At 42.6% G+C, this 22455-nt stretch overlaps 2 protein-coding genes and 2 long non-coding RNA genes across 4 annotated transcripts in view; 2 read left to right on the top strand and 2 right to left on the bottom strand.

The window, feature by feature from the left end:
• Window positions 1–1158: 1158 nt before the first annotated feature.
• Window positions 1159–8197, bottom strand: CDKN1B (cyclin dependent kinase inhibitor 1B). Its single transcript, XM_008522926.2, has 3 exons — window positions 5290–8197; window positions 4635–4764; window positions 1159–2494 (listed from the first exon to the last, which is right to left on the bottom strand). Exons 1-2 carry the CDS (start codon window positions 5762–5764, stop codon window positions 4643–4645), a joined length of 597 nt encoding a protein of 198 aa, XP_008521148.1. The 5' UTR covers window positions 5765–8197; the 3' UTR covers window positions 1159–2494; window positions 4635–4642.
• LOC103552731 (uncharacterized) lies at window positions 7779–9481 on the top strand. Its single transcript, XR_011539989.1, has 3 exons — window positions 7779–7903; window positions 8764–8920; window positions 9077–9481. It is a non-coding gene; the product is annotated as an uncharacterized lncRNA (long non-coding RNA).
• LOC139083348 (uncharacterized) lies at window positions 8516–22324 on the bottom strand. The gene is made up of 2 exons (XR_011539988.1): window positions 22050–22324; window positions 8516–9141 (listed from the first exon to the last, which is right to left on the bottom strand). It is a non-coding gene; the product is annotated as an uncharacterized lncRNA (long non-coding RNA).
• Window positions 22220–22455, top strand: part of GPR19 (G protein-coupled receptor 19) — a 30403-nt gene continuing 30167 nt past the window's right edge. The window contains exon 1 of the mRNA XM_008522925.2: window positions 22220–22409. The gene's annotated coding sequence lies outside the window, so the exon portion shown is untranslated. The remainder of the gene's footprint in view (window positions 22410–22455) is intronic.

Genomic DNA, 22455 nt, shown 5'->3' with positions numbered 1-22455 from the left:
ACTTTAATTTTATTTCATTATTTCCTGACTCTCCACTCCTTCCTCCCTATTTTGAGTGGTTTTTCTTGCTCTCTCAGTCTCTTCCTGAAAAACACTCTGTGCTCGTGTTTTGAATAGAATCACAAAAACACCTTTAGTCTTTAATTAAAATAATACCTACTTGGAAAATGTGGCCCAACCACCAAAGCACCTACTTTTCCCTCCCCAGCTGCCGAGGAGTCGACCCTGCTTAAAAAAAAAAAAAAAAGTAACTTCGGGTCAAAATAAGCTGCAACGATCTTTTTAGAGCCCCTTTTGGGGTGCAATAATGTAAATACAAGCATTTGAGGAAAACAATTTAACCCAAATTCAAATTTTTGCGATTTGACCATTCGCAGATTCCTAGAAAAAATAATTTACTTTTACACCCTAACCACATTTTTGAAGAGAAGGTGAAATTACAGGAATTGTAGTAAGTTTGACTTTAAAATGCATTAAAAAATTTTTTTTCTTAAGTAAAAAAAATGTGTCTCTGCTATGTGGACTATGGGAACCCAAATCCCTCAGATTTGGTACTTAAATTAACCAGTTTTTGGTTGTGTAGATTATAACCAGGAAATTCAGAAATTGAGGAATGTGTGTGTGATGATCAGTTTAACTTGAAGAATACCTGTTCTATCTAAATTAGTGTGGAATGCACCCCAATTTCTAAGGGACCTATATATCTGAATATTTTGGACAAGGGGTGTAGTTTAGACGGTCTGAACAATTGCTCTAATTCCTCAGATTTTGCATGTGTAAATACAGAATTTACAGAAGTCCCTATGTTAGTTTCATTTTCAATCCTGCAAATGGTGTGATCAGTCTCGACTTATGTAAGAATTTTTAGTTCTGACACATTCATATCCTAGATGACATAAATATTTGAACTAATGTAGATAATCTTATTTATTTGAAAATGTGGCTTTTCCAATTTACACTTTTGTAGCTTTGTCCAACCATATAGAACTAAGTGGAAAATAGTGACTACTACATTCGGGCCCAAATAAACATCATCTGAGACGTAGGCCTGACTTATGTAGGTATTTGCCAGTTCATATACGTATTGTGTAAATATGACTAGAATGCCAGGTCGAATAGCTCAAGCCTAGTAAACACATTACAGTGCAACTCAATGAATAGCTATGGAAGTTTTCTTTATTGATTGCTTTATGTGTAACAATAATTGGCATCTTTTTCACACATTACAAAAAATTATACTTGGCTCAGTATGCAACCTTTTAAGCATAGCCATATTACTTAACAAGAAGGGAAAAAAACCTATTCTACCCAATACAGCATTTACAAATGCACAAAACATGCCACTTTGGCTTGTATATTGTCTAGATTAAAAAAAAAAATCTCTTTTTAACATAAATAAGTTAGTATAATTTTTCAGTGTCTTTACAGAGTTATGTACACAGGCACATTTCAAATGGTTTTGTTTCATACACATACACAGGCAATGTAAAAATACTGTTTAAAGATGTTGTCTCCATTTCACACAACCCACGAGTGTGCTTTTCTACTGTACACTTTCCTTTAAAAACACCACTTTCCTTTGGGCAAATTAACAAACAGAATGAGAAGTTTGAAATTTAAAATTATTTCATTATTTTTTATGCAAAGTTACTTACAGACCTTTAAAAAATATCCAAGGATTTAGAATTATTTTGACTGTGTTTACTAAGCCCAAAGTAAAAAGAAAATTAAGAAATTTTCTCAATGAATCTGATAAAAATTAGATGGTCGATTTTGAGCATTCAGAATTCCCCCCATACACCCCAAATTTTTGTCCAGAATTACCTAGAGTGACCTAACCGCTGAATAATTAACTGGTCAATTCTAATTTTCACGGGGACTTGGGGAGCACTGAGGGTAGTTTGCTGTTGTTTAAAGAAAAAAAAAAACCATTTGCTGCTACATAACGGAATCATGAGAGCTCCCAAATGAAAATAAGCTTCGTGTAAAAATAAATAGCAATTATTTGTAGCCAGTGTTCCAATTTTGATGATTTTTTAAATGAAGTATCAGTTCTCACTGAAAGGGACATTACATCTTTAAAGAAAACTCAAACCCTTCCCCCAAACTGCTCCTCTTCATGCAAGTCAAATATTTTTCTCCTTGCTCTAAATCGGAGCCAGCTCTCCATTCCCCCCATGCCAATTCCTCAGCCCCACCCCACCCCCCCTCCCCAAAGTTTATGTGCTACATAAAAGGTAAAAACTATATACACAGGTAGTACAATGAAGCAAATAAGGAAAAACCTAATTGCACAATGCTACATCCAATGCTTTTAGAGGCAGATCATTTAAGAGTGCCTAAAATTTTAGTGTTATTGTGTTGTTGCTTTTCAGTGCTTATACAAGATGTCCATTCGGAGTCAGCGATATGTATTTAAATTTTTCAATTTATATCTTCCTTGCTTCATCAAGCAGTGATGTATCTGATTAAACAAGGAAACATACTCTGAATTCTGCAAAAGAAACAAGAAGGAAGAATTAGGTGAAAAGTACCAGAGTAACATTACCATTAAAGTACAGAAATTATTTTGTCACTGTCTCAGTTGGGAAATACCTGAGCAATGGAAAAGAAAGTAAGGACTAAAGTAGATGACTACAGTCATCTCCATCCAACATTCACTTCACTGGAGTTTCACTCTCCTCTGTGTTGTGTACTTTTGTCTAGAGCAGTGGTTCTCAACAGTGGGCAATTTTGTCCCCCAGGGGACATTCGGCAATGTTTGGAGACATTTTTGGGTGTCATACTAGGCGTAAGGGGTGCTACTGGCATCTAAAGGGAGAGGCCAGGGATGCTGGCAAACATTCTACAATGTACAGGACAGCCTCCCACAACAAAAAATTATTCGGCTCCAAATGTCAATAGTGCAGAGGCTGAGAAACCCTGGTCTGGAGAATCCGGGTCAAAGATACTAAGAAAGAACAGATACAGGAGGAAAATTCAGGAACTGTAACACTTAAAAGTAGCAAAATTTTCAAACTTCTCTAAATTTGAAAAATAATTGGAATTGTAACTTATAAAGGCTCTCCAAAGAAAATTCTATTTTTTTTCCAAAATATTCTAGTTTCGTAGTCATATGCAGAATATACACATGAATAGTTTTGAATAGGTCCTTTCTACTATTTCAAGTATTCTCTGAACTGGCAATATTTACTAACAAATGCCTCTCTGTATGTCAAAATGGGGCCAGATCAAAATCCGGTAGGTCTGATTCACGGTGGCTCAGGTGATAAACGGCCACAAGCCATAACAAAACAAGAGCTGCAGGTATTAAGGTTGCTTCAGGAAAATTTTTCATCCAATTTTCCCACTTCATGCACAGCTGTAATCTAGAGGTTCTATAGTGCCATTTTGTATAAGCTCTGAAAAATATCAGACGTATGTGAAGAAGTCATAGATGTGGCATTAGGATTTAAAAGCACAAAAAAACAAATTTAAAAACAAAACCAACAACTCTCTATGTTCTTTCATTTATTTTTAAATTTTTACAAATGAGGACTTAAACAGTTATTATCAACATCTATTAAAATCTCTTTATATGCTAGGCTATGAGTGTGTTTTGGAAAAAAAAAAAGGTCACAGTCCTTGTCTATAAGTTTATAAGCTATTAATATATGTGGTTTGATCATTATGGATAGCCAATCTATGTAAAGTTGGGGGCTAAATTATTCAAATTAGCTATTCGTGTTGATCAAATTTTAGTAGATGGAAAAATCTCCACTTCCCTTGGGCGGGGTGGACCTACCCTGCCAGCCCTGATATCTACTATCCATTTCCCCTACAAATATCCAAATCATCCTGTTACAGTGCGATTAGCATACACATGCTGACGTGTTCCTGGATTGCTTAGTCTGGCAGAGTTAATTTAACTTCTGCTTTGCAACTTCAGTGTTATCAGAAATTCTGTAGGAACTTTAGTATTTTTGAGCTTTCCATTTTGGTTTTTTTAACATACGCAGCTTCCTCCTCTGTCCCCAAAACTTATCAGAAAACAGGGAAAGTGACAGTTTATGAAAATGATAGATAATAGATTGCGACATACCTCTCTAGTCACATTTCTAACCATTTGATTAACCAAATAGGAGCCATCTGGACCCAACCTGTCCCTCAAAATTTATATTTTATCATGTATTTGCCATTTTTCCCGTGTATGGCTCAAAATCTGTGACTGACTCAACCTGAACTCTAGGAAGTGAATTCTCATGAAGTGGGACTGAGGCATACCCAGCTCTTGCTCAGATGGGGAAAGAAGCCATTGTCCCCAAGAAGTTTTAGTGGAACTTAAGGGAACTGACCTTCCTACCCACGGGTCCTTGTTTACAAGGACTTGCCTGGGACACTTGTTCTAGTAATTCTGTGTTTCAAGGGAAAATGATCTCAGGACGTAGAAACTGTGAAAAATTCCAGCGTCCCCACAACGATTCTCGGCCTTCCGCATCCCTACTTTTTTGACCTCACAAAATATAAACAAAACAGAAACCCACAAGCTCTGATCTGCCAGCAACCACTAAGATCAGGTATCTTGGGTTGGAAACCCCATGACTTCCTGCAGCCCGATTCGGGCGTCGGTTATTTGCTCCCAGTAGTTTACCCACCGAGCAGTTTACGTTTGACGTCTTCGGAGGCCCGGCTTCTTGGGCGTCTGCTCCACTGAGCCCGCGTTCGGGGAACCGTCTGAAACATTTTCTTCTGTTCTGTTGGCTCTTTTGTTTTGAGGAGAGGAATCTAAGGGCAAGAGGGAATTTTAAAAAGAACACACACAAACAATCTTTATTAGAAAAAAACAATGGCTGACAGAAGTTGGCACAATAGTCAAGGGATGAAAAACCCACCACCTCCACCCACATCCCTGGATCCGTCATCCCCAGTGGCCTTTGGGGGCACAAAATGAAGTTGTTTTCACGTAACAGAAAGTGCATTCTACGCCCCAAAGCTCGCTCTTCACAGCGAAGGGAGAGGCCGCCCTACGTTGTCCCATACCTAGCCCTGGCCAGCCGGCGGGGGGACTGCGGTGGTTTCACTTAGAGAAATTATCAGATAAGACAATCTCAGGCTTCTGACTTAATCGTAAACAGACCAGCAGTCAGCTACATAGCATTTAAGACCTAACATTAGGAAAGTTCGTTGCCCAAAAGCGACATCAAAACGCGCTGAAAAGAAAGTTGAGGTGAAGACCCTCGAGCAGGCCAAGCGGCGCCCCGGACAGACAGACAGACAGACAGACGTCGTACGCGTCTGAAGGGTCCTTACCGTCTGCTGCAGGTCGCTTCCTGATCCCAGTGCACGGCTCCGCTAAGCCCGTGGGGCTGTCCGACGTATCAGTCTTTGGGTCTACCAAATGCGTGTCCTCTGAGTTTGCCTGAGACCCAATTAAAGGCACCGCCTGGCGGTTCGCGCTGGCATCCTGGCTCTCCTGCGCCGGCACCTTGCAGGCGCCTTTGGGTGGCCGCGGGGGTCTGTAGTAGAACTCGGGCAAGCTGCCCTTTTCCACCTCCTGCCACTCGTATTTGCCCTCCAGGGGCTTGTGATTCTGGAAATCAAAATTCCACTTGCGCTGGCTGGCCTCTTCCATGTCTCGGCAGTGCTTCTCCAAGTCCCGGGTTAACTCTTCGTGATTCACCGGACCGAAGAGGTTTCTGCAGGCGGACGGCTTGGGGTACTCCGCCTGTCTGGCGTCCATCCGCTCCAGGCTCGGGCTCCCGTTGGACACTCGCACGTTTGACATCTTCCTCCCGGGTTTGGACGACCGCGTCGCTCGCGCTCTCGGGAAACAAAACCGAACAAAACAAGACGCCCCGACCCAGCCCGAACCCCTCTTATAAGCCCTGCGACTGCGCTCGGAGCCAAGAGAAACAAACAGCCCGGGCGAGCGCCGAGCGTCAGGAGCGCGCCGGGCTGGGGGAGGGGGCGAGGGGAAGCCCCGGCCAGGCAGCCGCGAGTCGCCGCCGCTCAAGTGTCCCGGCGAGCGGGAGGGCGGGGAGGGGAGGGGAGCGGAGCGGAGCGGAGGGGGCGGCAGAGCCAGTCCAAGTCCGGGCCGGTGCAAGCCCGCGGGTCCCGCGCCCCGAGCGGCTCTCCAAACCTTGCCGGCGTCCGAGTCGTGGAGCGGCGAGGAAGTGGGGAGAAGGGAGGGGGAGAGAAACACCCCGAAAAGACGAGCCCCCTTTTTTTAGTGGCCCAATATGGCGGTTGAAGGGAGGCTGACGAAGAAGAAAATGATTGACACCGCAAGTCTATTTAAACAGAGGAGGAGATCCATTGGTCGCGGCGCCGGGAGCCGCGCCCCGACGAGGCTGGCGAGCGCGGCCTTAAGGTGGCCCCGGCGCGGTTCGGCCGCTCCCCGCCTCCCCGCGCGCCGCCGAGAGCGCCGGCCGGAGATTGGCTGGTCGCGTGATTGCTGGAGGTGCAGCGCTGCCAACAAACCTGCTCTGGCTGCCCTCGGAGAAATGAAAAATAAGACAAACAAACTAGCCAAACGGCCGGGAAGCTGGGGAGGGGCCTGGGCGGCGCGGCCGGCGGGGCCTTGGGTTCTAGTCCCGGCGCTGCGCTGCCCGGCGCGCGGCCGCCCCGAAGCCCCGACCTCCCGCTCCTGGTCCGGGAAACGAAGGGGCTGGACCCGCTGATCCCGAAGGTGGCTGGCAGCTCGGTTTGCGCCTCGGTTTTCCCCGCGCTCGCCGAGCAGGGAGTGCGGGCAGACGGTGGGAGACCTGCCCCCAGCTGGGCTCTCAGCCGTGGCCCCAACCTGTGGCACCGCGGGGGAGCCCGAGAACATTCGCTGAGGGGCTGGGGGCCCCCCGCCTGGGTGCCTTGGCTGGGGATGAGCAGTGTTGGGCTCACCCTTGACCTAGAAGTCTCCGCTGTTCTAGGGGAGGCAGGGGGCTTCGGGAATAAGCCAAGGCGAACGTCTTTCTATAAATTAGCCTGGAGTAGGCGCAGCATTTATAATGTATTCTGAACCCAAGCTCTCCCTCAATAAAAATGAGACAGGATTTCAAGATCAAAACTTGGTCTCCTAAGTCCCCAATAAACTTTGTAAATGTGTCACACACATTTAGTTTTCAAAAGCGAGGTTACACCCCTGGCCCAGCTTCTTGCTTCCCAAGCACAGTTAAGGCCATTGCCATGGGCTGCGAGTGGGAACTCGTCTCCTCTTTTGTATTTTTCAATTCTTTCCCGGGTTGTAGCAGTTTCCTCTACCTGAGTCCTGCCGCCAAAGACAACAGCTCCTTCCTTCCTCTACCCTTCTCTCCCCCCATCATCGCTGCTTTAAACCCACCCAGAACGACGTTCAGAGGCAAGCGAATGCTTTTAGAGGGCTGCAAGTCGTCGAAGGGTGAAAACAATCTGAAACTCCAGATTATGAAGTGATTTATAAAACCACCACAACCAGGTCCTCACGTCTGATATTATTATTTGGGCATTTCTCTGCTCCCCTTTGCATCTTGAAATTTAGCTATCACTGTAATCTTGAGCACGGGGTGGTGGAAGTGAAAACAGGATGGTCAGGGCTCAAAGGGTCTTTAACTGCCTCCTCACCCCCACCCCCCAATACATATAATCTTGGTTTGGGCCAAAGTTAATACATTTTACTGGGAACCGATCTCCTGCGGTTCTAATAGTACACAGCAGCGATGTTTTCTTGTGCATCTGTGTTACAGATGACTTCGATTTTTAACTTGTTTTCCTCATCACATGTTGTTTGTCTACTTTGGGTGCCTGCCTCACCTCATACACTCCAGAAGGTAAGAGCTGGGAGGGGCCCTGGGAACCCTGTAGTTCAACCCTCTCTTTGGACCACTGAGGAAACTGAGACACATCTCCAGTTGGTAGCAGAGCCAGGACTAGAGGCAGGTCTCCTAACTCTCAGGTGGGTTCATCTTCTGTTCCTTTCTTTGCTGATGGCCCCAGTGGGTTCAGGTTTTTGCCTGGATTCACTTGTGCTGTTGTCTGCAGGTCCTCTCTTATAAGTGATTCAAAATGGCTCCTTCTCCTGCCCTAAGCTGCCTGCACATGTCTCCTTCATGTGGCCTGTGGTCACTGATGTTTAAATGCAGCTGTCACTGGCCTTTGGTATCACTATGCGGTAGTTCAACTAAAATGAAGATTCCAGAAGGAAGGGGTGACAGCTAGACAGCAGTGAGGGAGGCAGTGCCCAAAACTCGTTTCAAAGTCAGGACTTCCTACCTGACTGACAGAAAATATTTTACCTGGGATCAAAGTAAGAGGTCTCATCTTCTTTATTTTTCTACATTTAATGCCCTACTTAATTTACTGGATTGGAGAAGACAGGGAGAGGGTGAGGAAAATGAGGGTAGGCCTCAATACCATAATTAATACACTATTCCTGAAATTAGATCACTGTTGAAATTTGTACACAATTGCTAGACTACACAGGAATTCCATATTATATATAAGCATAAATTCACAGGCACAAATACACAAACTACCACGTGTATGTAAATGGAGCTATTCTAGAGTATTACACCTTGCCACAAAAGTTTGACTTTATTCATGGGATCAATATCTTACATAAAAGTAGGAAATTAATACTTTTATCCCCTACACGCCCAGAATCTTTCCACAGCTGATATGTAGGAGCACCATTTTGTTGCTTTGTATCTCGAAAAGTGAACGAGTCACAGTCACGCCACCTTAAGACGTCTGGCTGCCAGCTGAAAGGCTGTGCTTACATCGACCTTGCTATGATCTAAAGTGTTTTGTTTACAGTCAAGGCACCGGAGATCTGTACGGCAAATAATGAGATGGCAGGCGTCTGCTGTAGTGGCAACGAAGCGTGAAAAAAATACTATGGAGTCCCCGAGGGAAGAGGGAACGTGGAGATCAGAGCGCCATCCTCCTGCGGAAAGTAGGCGGCTGCAAAACAGTAAGCCAGGGAGAAAAATTTCAGATAAACAGTGTGAAGGCGGAGCTTGGGTAGAAGACAGAAAGTTCCACTCGCGCGGATCTAAAATGGGCTCTGCTTCTCCAAGACCCAGACTCTAGTCCTGGGTGATGTTTTCCTTGTCATTTTCACTCCTAGTAGTTTCCTGCTGAGAGTTGAGAAGTGCCACATAAGAAGCCCGAGGTTTCTGTGTCCTTCACAAGCTGAGGAGAGGAGCAAAGAGCAAAATAACTTAAAACACCTGTGTGGTAGACAAGTGTCCCAACGGAGTGGCTAGGCAAACCTGCCCCCCAGATGCAATGGCGGAGCGGGGAGTTATGCAGCCCCTAATGTTTCTGCACAGGTACAGACCTCCTTGCCCAGTTGCCCCTCCCACCACAAGCACACAATTTGAATCTTTCCTTGAGGATGTTTATAATGAGGCAGCTTTCTGTCAATTTCACACTTCTCCTAAACCGACATATTTCTAGAGTTTGGAAATTTTACACTCATCTGTTTTTGACATCTTTCATTCAATTTAATAAATATTTATTGAGCACCCTCTATTAATTTGCTTACTCTTTCTTTCAACAAATATTTATTGAGTGTCTTCGATATGCCAGGCATTATTCCAGGCTCTGGGGATTCAGAAGTAAACATTTCAACTAGGAAGAAACTTACATTCCAGTGGGGGGAGGGGAGACAGAAACTAAACACTGTAATACATGAGTAAAAGATATACTATGTAAGGAGGTGATACATGCTATGGAGAAACAACAAGATGGGGAGAGGGAAAGAGAGTGTTTCCAGGTCCCAATGTCAACAGAGTGGTCAGGGAAAGCCCCGCTGAGAAAGCAGCCTTGGAGGGAAGCCCTGAGGACTTGAGAAAGCAAGCCATATGGATATCTGGGGAAAGAGTGTCCCAATGAAGGGAACAGCAAATTCAAAAGCTCTGAAGTGAGATCTTTTCTGATGGATTCAAGGAACAGCAAGGAGCAAGGGGAGAGTGGGAGCAGGAACATGAGATCATACAAGATGAGGTAGGCCTATGTAGGGTTTTTATCACTGACTGAGTGATATGGGAAGTCACTGGGACACTAGGAGGTGTTGCCCAGTGGAAGTTGTGATCTTACCACGTGTAAGTTATTCCTCAAGGCATTATTCTCTGTGGGGAGTGACAGGATGACTAAGTCACAGTCCCTGCCTTCAGGGGTATACACCCTAGATGGAGAGACAACCACGTGCACAAAAAACCACAGAGGTAGAAAGCAATGCATGGAAGAGCATGGTACAATGATAGAGTACAAAGGAAGGAGAAAGAGGAAGCCTTCAAGGAGGTGATACCTGAGTCAGATCTTGAAGAATGAGAAAAATGTCAAGAAGGTTATAAAGATGTATAGGTAGGGGTGATAACTGGGGGATGGGATCAGACAGGGGCAGGCCATGGATGGCTTGCTAAAAAAAAGATCTGTTTTATTCAGTAAGCAATGGGAACTGATGGGAATTTGGTAAAGAGAAGAACATGATCACTGTCCAAACTTGTCTCCTGAACAAGAGCAAGCCTGGGCCCTGAGAGACAGTGTCTAGAGACACAGCTAAATGGAAAGCTGGGTTAGACAGTCCCATTATGGTGTTAATCCAAAGGGAGCTGGTTGTTGGGCAGAGCACAGGTGTGAGTCAAGAGGGTGAAGCACAGGCCATGAGACCAGTTGGAGAGGGTTTGGAACAGAGAGTAGGAGACAGTCTGGCGTGATCTCCTGAGCTGCAGAGGCATAGCTGCAAATGCTTTGTCTGTGGTGCTTACAGCTTTGACGGTGAGTGGAGAGGTGACTGCTGAGGGGCCCAAGCTGTCTTCGACAATCAGATCTTTGTGTTCGGAAGTGGCATCTGACAACAGAGTAAAGGATGGACGTGACGAGCCTAGAGAGGCTGACATGGAGGTAATTGTGGAGGCTGACTGCAGTTGCTCAAGCAGGAGATACAACAGCCTTAAGCAGTGCTGCGGAGGAGGGAATGGAAAGCAAAGAATGACTGTGGGATTGCTTAGGCAGTCAGCACAGATAAGAGAATTGAGAAAGATGGAGAAATGAAGGATGACTTAAGGACTCAAGCTGGGGTATTTGAGAGAATAATGCCATTAACTGGGAGAGGTCACACAGAGGGAGAATGTAACAGAGGCTGCTAGCTGTCCACCAAAATCCATTCTTGCCTTCTTCCTTAGTAGGAGAATTATGACTGGGCATACAGCTGCCCAGCTACACTGCATTTCCCAGCCTCCTTTGCCGTTATATGTGGCCTGTGGTTAGATATTTTCCAACAGAATGTAAACAAAAGTGATACGCATCTTCCAGGCCTAATGCATAAAACCTGTCACATGACCCCCCTACTGCTGCCTCTCCCTTTTCCCCTTCCCATGGGCTGCACAGGTAAATACTACTGCAACCTTGGAAGACACATGTTGAAGATGATAGAGCCACCATCAACCTGCGTCCTGACCTGACCTGAGAGAAAAAGTAAATTTCTATTTTGTTGAACCATTACATTGGGGATCCATTTGTTATACCATTTTACAGTCAATCCTAACTAATACAGAGGGAAAAGTTTGGGAGAGAGGGACTAGAGAATATGGAGAATTTGGTTTGATATAGTCAGTCTACACATTGAAATTAATTGGATCACCAAGAAAAGTAAGAACGAGAAGTTATGTTCCTTAAGAGGGCAACAGAGACAATATTGGAGACGTGACCCTGACACAGAATGTGAAGGATGGCATGGTTAGTGGGGCTCTCTGAGACCCGTCCATATTCACAAATGCACATTAATCATATGGCCAGCTCAATACTGAGTAGATTAAAGATGACAAAGATATGAGAATAAGGATGCATGTGACGGTCTCAATACTTTTAGGTCACACTTGAGGTGTATAACACTCGTTTCTTCCCTGTCCCACTCTCCCTTCTCAGAGAGGCTGCTCCCTTAGCCTCTTCTGCTGAGGGACAGCAGATTATACGGTGCTGTTCCCATTCCCTTCCTGAAGGTGGCCAGATAAGGGGAGAGGAGCTGTCTGACCTAAACTTGGCCAACCAAACTCTCTCTCCTGAAGATTTGGAACCAGGTCTCAGAAACTTCAACTAATAAATTATAAATTAGAGGTTAATAAGGTAATGTAGATTTGGCATTGAAAGAACTGTTTTAAGAAAGCTATCTTCAGTCCACAAGTGATGGAGATGTAGATAAAGACTGTCTGTAAAGTTCAGAAGAAAGAAAAGGACATGCAAAGAGGGGCAGAGAAGAGAGACTATGGATTTTAGAAAGATAGCCCTGAGTAACCAAAGACTCCCCTGTTTCTGGATCCTGCAGCTCATGAGGTCCCACACCCCGGACTTAAGTTCTGTGGGACAGCCCTGTGTTTATAGAACAATTTCCCCCATTTTGTTCCAAGCTAGTTTGTTATGGGTTTCTGTTAGTTGACCCAAGACATCCCTGATGAACACAGTACATTACATATTCGAAAGCATCTTCTCTGGTGTCGTCTCACTTGACCCTCATAAGACCACAGTTGTGAGACAAATGCTATTATCCTCTCTTGCAGATAAGGCCCTGAGATAGAGAAGGCTGAGTGTTGCAAAGCCACAAAAGAGAGTAGTGAAGGCACTAGGATTAGCGTGCCTGAAATTCTGAAGCTGAGTCCAGAATCCATTGCGACGACTCATGTAGAAGATGCAGTAATTTGGTGGGTTTGTAAATTTTATCATGGAGGCTTCATTAGCTTAACTTACCCACAATGCACTATTTATAAAAAGAAGTTCTGGGAAAAATGAGATTCAAATTCCTAGAGAGGAAAATAGCATCTTTGAAAGAAACTGGATTCAAGAAGTGTTTAAAACTGATCTGGTGGGGCCAGATTTTAAAGAAAAAAATGCATCAGACATTTTTACTTAGAGAAAAATCTTCACTTTCAAATAAAATGTAGTAAGGAAATGCAAGTTTACTAGTATTGCTGGTTTCATAAAAATGGGAAACAAATAGCAAAACCCAGATCCACGACCACACCATGTACATCATTTAATTTCCATGATTGAAACATAAGTAGAAAACTTCTGTGACTAGAATATGGAATTTGGAACAATAATTCACCATTTTCTTTCTTTTCCTTTTTTTCGAGGATTGGCACCTGAGCTAACAACTTGCTGCCAATCTTTTTTTTTGTTTCTGCTTTTTCTCCCCAAACCCCCCCAGTACACAGTTGTATATTTCAGTTGTGGGTCCTTCTAGTTGTGGTATGTGGGACACTGCCTCAGCATGGCCTTGCGAGTGGTGCCATGTCCACACCCAGAATCCGAACCAAGGGAACCCTGGCCTGCAGAAGCAGAGCGTGCGAACTTAACCACTCGGACACAGGGTTGGCCCCTTCTTTTTTTTTTTTTCCTTCTTCTCCCCAAAGTCCCCCAGTACATAGTTGTACATTCTAGTTGGGATTGCCTCTGGTTGTGCTATGTGGGATGCCACCTCAGCGTGGCCTGATGAGTGCTGCCCTGTCTGCGCCCAGGATCTGAACTGGCGAAACCCTGGGCCCCCAAAGTGGAGCACGTGAACTTAACCACTCGCCATGGGGCTGGCCCCAGTTCACCATTTTCAACTACATTCTATTCTTTATACTGAGAAGACATGAAGGAGAAAAATTCCCTTGATTATGATCTTATTCTTTAGTTTATGCAAACTTTCACCTAAAAAAAATTGAAAGGAGCTCATTTTCTGCTCCTGACCACTCTCTGAATAATTGTTCACATGAATATATTTGTTCATTTCTTCATTCATTAAATTCTTAATGAGCCCTTACCAGATGCCAAACTCTCTGGGGACACAGCAGAAAACAAAGATAGCCAAAGTCCTGGTTTCATGGAATGGAGCTCACACTCAAATGTGGAAGGCAAACAATACACAAATAAATAAGCAGAGTATGTCATGTTCTTATAAATGCTAAAAAGAAAAATAACCTAGTTAAGGGTACAGAGGGTAAAAAGGCATACACTATGATAACAGCGAAGGACTCTTTGATAAAGTGACATTTGAATAGAGACCTGACTGAAATGAGGACATGAGCTATGTAATTTTCTATGTTCCAGGCAGAGGAAATAGCAAATGCAAGGGCCCTGAGGTAGGAATGTGCCTGGGACGGCTGAAGAACAATCAGGGAACTAATAAGCCAGAAATAAAGTAAGTAGGGGCTGGGAGGTAGGAGATGAAAGCAGAGAGAAAATAGGGGCCCAGATCAATGTATAGGTACGAGCCATGGTAAAGACTTTGGATTTTATTCCCATCAAGGTGAGCTACCCTTGAGCAGGGAGGTTTGATCTGACTTTGGCTAACTTTGCTCCCTTTGCTGAGTGGGAAGTAGTTCAAAGAGAGAAGTAGGGAGACCAGTTAGCAGACCATTGTAGTAATCCAAAAGGAGGTCATACTGGGTCAGACCAGGGGGTAGCAATGTACATGGAAAGAGGATAGTTGACAGATGTGTTTTTAAAGATATAGCCAACAGAATTTGCTGAATGATTGGAAATAGAGTATATGAGAGAGGGAGGACTCCATAATGACTACAAGGCTTTTTGGCCCAACCAGCTAAAGAAAGGATGGGCCATTTACCGAAATGCAGTTGACTGAGAGACGAACAAATTTTTCTTTGACTGTGTTAAGTTTAAAATATCCTTGGGCATCCAAATCAGATGTTGAGTAAGCGGTTGTATATATGAGTCTGGAATTCAGGGGAGAGAAGTTTGTGCTGGAGATACAAATTTGGGCATTTTTAGCATTTGGATGATATTAAAGCCATGGGGCTAGATAAGACCACCAAGGCAGTGAGTTTAAGACAGAGAAGAGAAGAGGCCTGAACAGTAAGCCTTAGACTATTACAACTTTCCGAAATCAGGAAGATGGGAAGGCGCTAGGCAAAGGAGACCGGAGAGTTGCCGCTGATGGAGTGGAGGAGAGCCAAGAGAGAGGTGACCCAGAGCCCAAGGAAAAGAAAGTGTTTCAAGGAGAAGAGAGAGATCAAACGGTTCAAAGGCTGCTGATAAATTAAGTAAGATGAGGACTGAAAACTGACCATTGGATCTGGCCTTGGAGGTCACTGGTGATCTTGATAACAGTAGTCTTGGTAAGTGGAGGCTATGAAAGCCTGAGTGGAGTGAACTAAACAGAAAGTCATGTATATGCATGCTGTATACCCACCTGAATAAAATATGCACACATCTACCTAGTCTAAGCAAAGGGTAGCTAGGTTCTAATAATAGGAAACCAGCCTGGAAGCAGGCCAGGGGTGAGGTCTGGGCATTGGCAGATGGGGGAGTAGGCACATTAAGAAGGTGCCCCATTGACTAACTTCTCACTTGTTTCATTGCATGGTTTCACAATGCTTCCTTCAATATCTTTTCTTAACTTTCCTAAAAATTGTCACGTGGACAAATTACCTTAAACCTCTTTGAAAGGAATCACTTTTAGAGACTATGCTAAGAGAATTAGCACAGAATTAGCTTTGCTTGTGAGTCTCATATTTCAACTGGCTAATGTTGTGCTTAGAAAATCGTTATAGAACAGCATCTTCTGTTCCCACAATAATAGACTTTTATTTACCAAATAAACACTGTAAAACTTTACTATAAATTTTTAGCATATTAAAAGGGGAGTGAGTTGCATTTCTATTTATTCTTGACAAAAAAGCATTTCCTGGCACTGTCATAATGGTATTCTTCTCCAAACCTCAATAATCTTCTTGGGCTCTGCCTGTATCAGTGGGCCAATTATATCTCCAGTGTCAAATGCAATTTGCAATTTGTTGCTTTTTTCCTTAACTCAAGATTAGATCTTCTGGCTAAGAATGTTTCAGAGTAGTTTTCCATCTCTTCCTTTACTGAAGAAACAGAAACATCCAGAATAGTTAGGCCCTCGGTGGCCACAGGAGGACAGAAGAGGGTAAGTAATAAGATAGAATTCCGCCACAGAGCATTCACGAAGCGGGAATGTAATTGACCTGCTGCGCTGTTTAAATAGCACAGGAGGGCAGCACAAGGCCAGAACTGTCAGCCCTAAGCCTGCAAATGCTCCAAACCACAACCATATTTATAATCTACTTTTTTGAGTGCATACACAAGAGTTTTAATCCCCACCAAATGTAATTGAACTCTAAAATTGCATAGATTCTTACCTAGTAAACATTTTCAGATCATTTTCATGCATTACTCACATAATAATCTGAATTTAATATTTATTTTATCATAGCAGAGTGTTTTAATAATTGTGCAGTCAAGGTAAGTATTATAACCTTTAACAAGTGAGGAAGTAGAAATAAAGATAAAAGGTGACTTGTCAATGGTCCCGCACAATTAGGTGCAAAGTCAAGATAACAACCTAAACTTGATCCTTTTCCACTAAACTTAGCTCTTTCAGAAAGACACCTCCCAAACACACACAAACCCATATACTGCCTCCATGACATATTCACTTTGACTTCAGATATAAACCTACAGTCTTTACCCTTTCCTGTATCCTCCAATGAGGCCAATTTCAATCCTCTAAACAAAATAAATGCAAAGTAGGCAGCACCCAATTGATATTATTGGCAAATACACATGGTTCCAGTGAAGCTCAAAGAGATAGCCCCTATTACATTCTACTAGGGGTTCTAGATATGGCAGTCATGGGACCCATCAAGTCTACAGCCCCTTCCAAAAGCAAGTGTCCAACCCCAGGCCATGGCATGGGCTCCTGACCAAGAGCTGTGGTTTATGATGGGGCCTGGTAAAGAAGAGCTCTGCCCAAAAGAAGGAAGATGGTTATGAGCTAATCCAATCTTACACTCTCACTCAAGAATTAAAAGTGGAAAGTACAGTAAGAACCAGAAGGTCATAGAGAAAAGAGAACAGACAGATGCAGAGAGAAGACACATAGGGACTGGCATAGTCACTACGTGCTAGAATGAGAGACCATCATGAACTTCCATGGCAAACGTGTCTAGAACTCCCAACATTCCAAATGAACTTTTGATTCCTGTTTACACGTGACCCTTTCAAGGCCCCACAGTTTGGCTTTCCATGTTTTAAGGACTTGTGAGTATGGCTAAGATTCCTGTCACACATGTGAACAAACATGCACACACATTCCACACATTACTCAAGGTAGCAAGCACATGAGACTGACCTTTCACCCAAAAGACCGTGCCCAACCACCACACACTGACACTCTCCATAACCAACACAGTACACGTTTAATCCCAACCAAGCTCACATGGAACATGACCATTGAGCAAAGCTGTGCTTCCTTCACTCATTATGTATCTATTGATTCCCTACAACGTGTCAGGCATTATGTAGGTTCTGGAGTTATAGAGACAAACAAGCAACACAGACAAACAATACAAGGTCTCTGTATTTGAGGGCCTCCCAGCTTGGTGGGAAAGGCGTAGGATCATCATACAAGAATGGAAACAAATTACAGAAAATTTAGGGAAACTGTGTACTGATTGCCTAAATGGTAGATTCTCTTTTGCTTGTAAATCATTCTAATAGAGCTGTTCTCTCCAAGCCCAGTTTATCAGTCAACATGAGATTCGTGTCAGTATACTGTACACCCAAGGGAAAAGATGAGAACAGAATCAAATCATCATCCTTGAATGCCTGGATCAGCGGGATGTAGAATGGTGTAGCTAAATGGACAGGGTTAACAATTACGAAGTTCATCATGACCATTACTTAACATGAATGCTGGCCTCTCAGGATTTTAAATGTGGTTATGATGTTTTAGACTTAAAAGTTAGACATGCCTTACTGATTTCTTGTTTTGAGCGATTATTAAAATGGAGAAGTAAAGAAAACGTAAGCAATGTAAAATGGAGGAGGAGAGGAAAAAGGCACCGAGGAAAGGGAGAAGGAGAGAGATCCAGAAAAGTAGAGTCTTTTAAAACATGTCATCATTATATGGATCTAGATTTATCATGGGTCTATATTTACTGTGGATTTAGTCATAATCACTTAAAATAATTTTTTAAAAATATACCAGTACATACTCTAACATGTTTAGTTTGATTTTCTAATACTATTCTATACACAGAGTTCTGTTGTACTTTTTTTTAAGTACTAGAGATGTGAGTCGAATACCAACTCATACTTTAAGTTCTAGAAATATTCTATTATTTAAATCATTTTAGGATAGATACAGCACAATAAAATTTGACAAATACTTAAGTGTGCCTAACTTGTATGAACCATAAGCCAGTCACTGGAGGAATTTTGAAAAGTGAATAAAATACAATCACTGTCTTCAATGGAGGGAGCTTTCTTCTATATATAAAAATCAAACAAAGAGATGATAATATTAACATGAGGCTAAATATGTGTGCTTTAAAAAGATGGTACAAGCAAATGATCGTTCTAGAGGGGAGATCAGGGCCAAGTGGTTAAGTTTCCGCACTCCGCTCCGAGGGCCCAGCGTTTCGCCAGTTAGGATGCTGGGCACGGACATGGCACCGCTCATCAGGCCATGCTGAGGCGGCGTCCCACATGCCACAACTAGAAGGACCCACAACTAAAAATACACAACTATGTACCAGGGAGCTTTGGGGAGAAAAAGGAAAAATAAAATCTTTAAAAAAAAAGAAAGAAAAGGGTCTTAAGAACTCAATGGATTTTAACTTGGAAAGGTGGGTAATTGAGTTAATCAAATGGGACAATTTACTAAATGTTAACTTGGTAACTAGAAGAGTCATCTTATTCCTCTGTAATGTTCACTGACACTGTCTAAGATAGCCCAAAATCATATACCAATGCTTTAAAAATATAGGATTGGAATTCTCTCTCCCTTTTGCCTATTGGCAGTCCTGTTTCCCACAATAAAAGCTTTACACGACCGATGTAGTCATTATTAACTCATATGCAATTGGTAAATGGGAAAATAATGTCAATATAATTCAATATAATTCATTGCTTCATTCATTATTTCTCCTAGCACACTTACATTTTGAAGTGATCAGGGCCAAGCCTTCTCCCAATTAAACAGAAAACCTTAACAATATAAAGACTAAGAAAAAAGCAGACAATTCTTCAGGAATGCCTTCCTTCAGAGAAAATAAAGGCTTATTTGGTAGCTTCAAGAACCTGTAAGCTTTTCGCAACATTAAGTTATGCGGTGAAGCTGCACAGTGTAAATGAAGGCGTGAAACCATTTTCTCGTGTGGGGGAGGGGAACTGATTGACCAAGAAGGCTAAATCCTGGATCATATTTTTAATTTTTATGAAACTGCTTTTAATTGGAAGCAAATACCCTCAAGGACCTATATGTGCAAGGAGGCGGCACAGGGTTAAAAGATCTACGGCAACACTGTCCAACAGAAATATGAGACACATGTGCAATTTTAAGTTTCCCAGTAGCCACATTCTTAAAAGTAAAGTAAAAAGAGGGGCCGGTCCCATGGCTGAGTGGTTGGGTTTGTGCGCTCCGCTTCAGCGGCCCAGGGTTTCGCCTATTCGGATCCTGGGCGCGGACATGGCACGACTGCTCATCAGGCCATGTTGAGGCGGCATCCCACATGCCACAACTAGAAGGACCCACAACTAAATATACAACTATGTACTGGGGCGATTTGGGGAGAAAAAGCAAAAAAAAAAAAAGTAAAAAGAAACAGGTGAAATACCTCAACATAGAATCAATATAAAAACTACTACTGAGATACGTCACATTCTTTTTTTCATACTAAGTCTTTGAAATCTGGTGGTGGATATTTTAGATTTACAGGACATCTCAATTTGAATTCGCACATTACAATGTTCCAGAGCCACATATGGCTAGTGGCTACCATATTGGACAGCATAACTCTAAAGGACGACTGTCATGCTGAGTACAAATATCAGTGGAGATTTCTTTGTGGTAGTATTTTTTTTAGCATAGTAACTTTTATGGTCCTCAAGTAACAAAGTTGCATAGGTTTTGAGTGGTCTGCTCCTAAGCCTGTATCTCCCATAAATCCTGTTATTTTTAGTACACTATGTTAAAGAACATGCTTGTTTTCCCTCTACATACTTTATTAGCCTTCCTCTCAGCTAGAGTGCTGAGGACGGCAGGACAGAAAGACATCTTTCCTTACTAGAGATGTAAATACAAGGAAGAAACCACTCAAGCACATAGGAAGGCGGAGCAGACTTCCCTAGCAGACAGAAGAGGGTTTCATCAGAGAAAGATGTCCTCAATGGGCATTGCTTTATATTCACAACCAAAGTTCACCCTTTTTTCCCTCATTTTCCCCCCCACCCCATTGCAAATGATTTCCTTCCACCTGACCGGAACATTCTTTCTTTAGGGATGACAAGAGTGCTGGAATTACTCCCAACACTTAAAAGAGCGCCCAGCTAGAAGCAGCACAAAATTTCCTTGAAGTTCCTTATTTATCATTAAGGATGCACAAACATTGCAATTTAGCTATAATATATGTGTTTAATACTTTTTAAAAATGTTTAAAGTTATCTATTGTGAAAAAAAGTTCTATCCCTCTGTAAGATTATATTGTGTTGATTCAACCAATTTTGGGTAATTGGCAATGCCTATTGGATTCATTGTTCAACAATTTCTTACTCATCTTGGGGTCATAATAATACAAGAACCCAGATTCATATAAATACATGGATACAAACGGCAGCAGTTTTTTCTATGACATCATTGCTTTATGATCTCAGGGAAATTACAGGAGAGTGTGCCCAGAACGATGCTAAAAAAATGGTATGGATAACTTTTTTAGCTACAGATTGTGGAGATTTTGGTAAGTATATTTCCTGAGCGATAGGGCTGATTGAATGGGTAACAAATCCACTAGTGAGTTTCTTTTATTCCTCAAAGGAACTTTTTTTCAGTGAGCAACAATGAAGTTTTATTTGACCACTTACCAGTCTTACACTAACATTTTCATCACATGTAAATGAAGCAGGGGTCTCAAAGGATTCATAGTTCTTTATCAACTCTTCATCTAATTCCCACACTTTATTTTCATCAGAGCCATATCATCGTGTGCAATAAAAGTATTCAGTTTGTTTTACAGTTGCTGATTGTCTTGACAAAGTAAGCCGTCTTTATGAGTCAGCCTTACATCATTAAGGTAAACAAGGACTCAATTCACCTTATCTGCATTTCTTTTCCTTCATGAAGAAAATGTCAATTCAACCCTGGCTTAGAAAACTGGTTATCATCTTACCTCGACCAAAGGAGTGTACCTCTAGATGAAGGAGCTGGATTTTAAAGTCACTCTGGCTTTGGTACAAATTTGCCTTAAAAGGTAAGTATCCAAAGCGCTAGATTTACTAAATTGTACTATCATATGGAACATAATAAGAAAAATTCAGAGGCTAGTTTTTTTAAGGTGAAGACTCTGTGAACCATGCTGGAAGGGTCCAGAACCTTCAAAATTTGGCCCCATCAGCACACATGTCCATTCATTTTCTCTACTTAATTTCATGCTACCTAAAAATCTCACCTTCCTTTGTAGAAACTGTCTTGTTATAAATTAATGTCTTCAAGTTCATCATTTAAAAACTAACAAGAGTCCAGTAAAACTGCCAAATTACTAACTTGTATGTTTTTATCCAACTCTAAGACAAAGATCCTGGTGTAGCTGAATCTACCTTATTTAAGGTTGCTTTTAAGCACATTAAAATGTATCTTTAGAAATTCTTCCGTAAAGATACTTTAAAAAAAAAAAAATCAGCTTGCCGTTTTTTTTTTTAGACCGATCCAGTCATATCCAGTCATATGAAACAACACAAAGTTTCAACAGATCTTGTTTTTCAAGCAGCCTTCTAAGCCATCTGAAACTGACTTTGAAGGGAACTTAAAACCATCTTTTTTAATTTGCTTGTTGGCTTGTGCTTTTTCTGGCTATTGATTCTAGAATCATCTCTCTTTTTAGTTTCAAATTTGCATGGGTACCCTTTTAACTTTGCTTCAAAAGTCAGTCTTAACGATGCCGGTATTGCTCGAGGTTTGCTCGAGCAAGATGGCCTCAGGGCTGGGCTATTTGTGTCTTTTCCATCACAGAATCCATATTTTAAACAGATCCCTAAATACTACCTACATTTTGGGGTTTACTGATGCTGCTTACCACGTCTCAGCTATGGTTAGAGGGTGCTATCATCATCGTTACGTTCATTATAAAGATCTTCCACGACAGGTCTGACAAGGCCACGATTTCTGAGTGTTCAGTTTGCATTACCGATCGTATCTTCACTGGTTTCAGATCTGCACTTAAACTGTCCTGTTCTTCACCTCCAGTGCGTGCTCCTGCCTGAAAACCCGCTTTTCGTGATAAATTGCACATCCAGACAGCGAGCGGCCGCCCGGGGAGTAAACAAGCCCCCGCGCAGGCGCAACGGCGGCGGCCGGGGAAGCTGGCTGGTTGGTTGGTAGCCAATGGGATTTCTCGTAGAGTGAAAAGTGGAAAAACAACACAGTGTGTCCTAAGGTGATAAACTGGTTGGCTTTTTCTATTTTTACGTATTTCTGGCTTT

This window comes from Equus przewalskii, chromosome 5 (assembly GCF_037783145.1).
Source record: "Equus przewalskii isolate Varuska chromosome 5, EquPr2, whole genome shotgun sequence".
NCBI classification, from domain to species: domain Eukaryota; kingdom Metazoa; phylum Chordata; class Mammalia; order Perissodactyla; family Equidae; genus Equus; species Equus przewalskii.
This window is presented reverse-complemented; position numbering and strand designations above follow the sequence as displayed.

What these genes read in the sequence shown, in the direction of transcription:
- CDKN1B (XM_008522926.2), bottom strand. Translation starts at nt 5,764, where the DNA reads ATGTCAAACGTGCGAGTGTCCAACGGGAGCCCGAGCCTGGAGCGGATG. An exon ending in GAAGCGACCTGCAGCAGACG is followed by an intron (nt 4,765 to 5,289) that starts GTAAGGACCCTT and finishes TCTTGCCCTTAG; the next exon opens with ATTCCTCTCCTCAAAACAAA.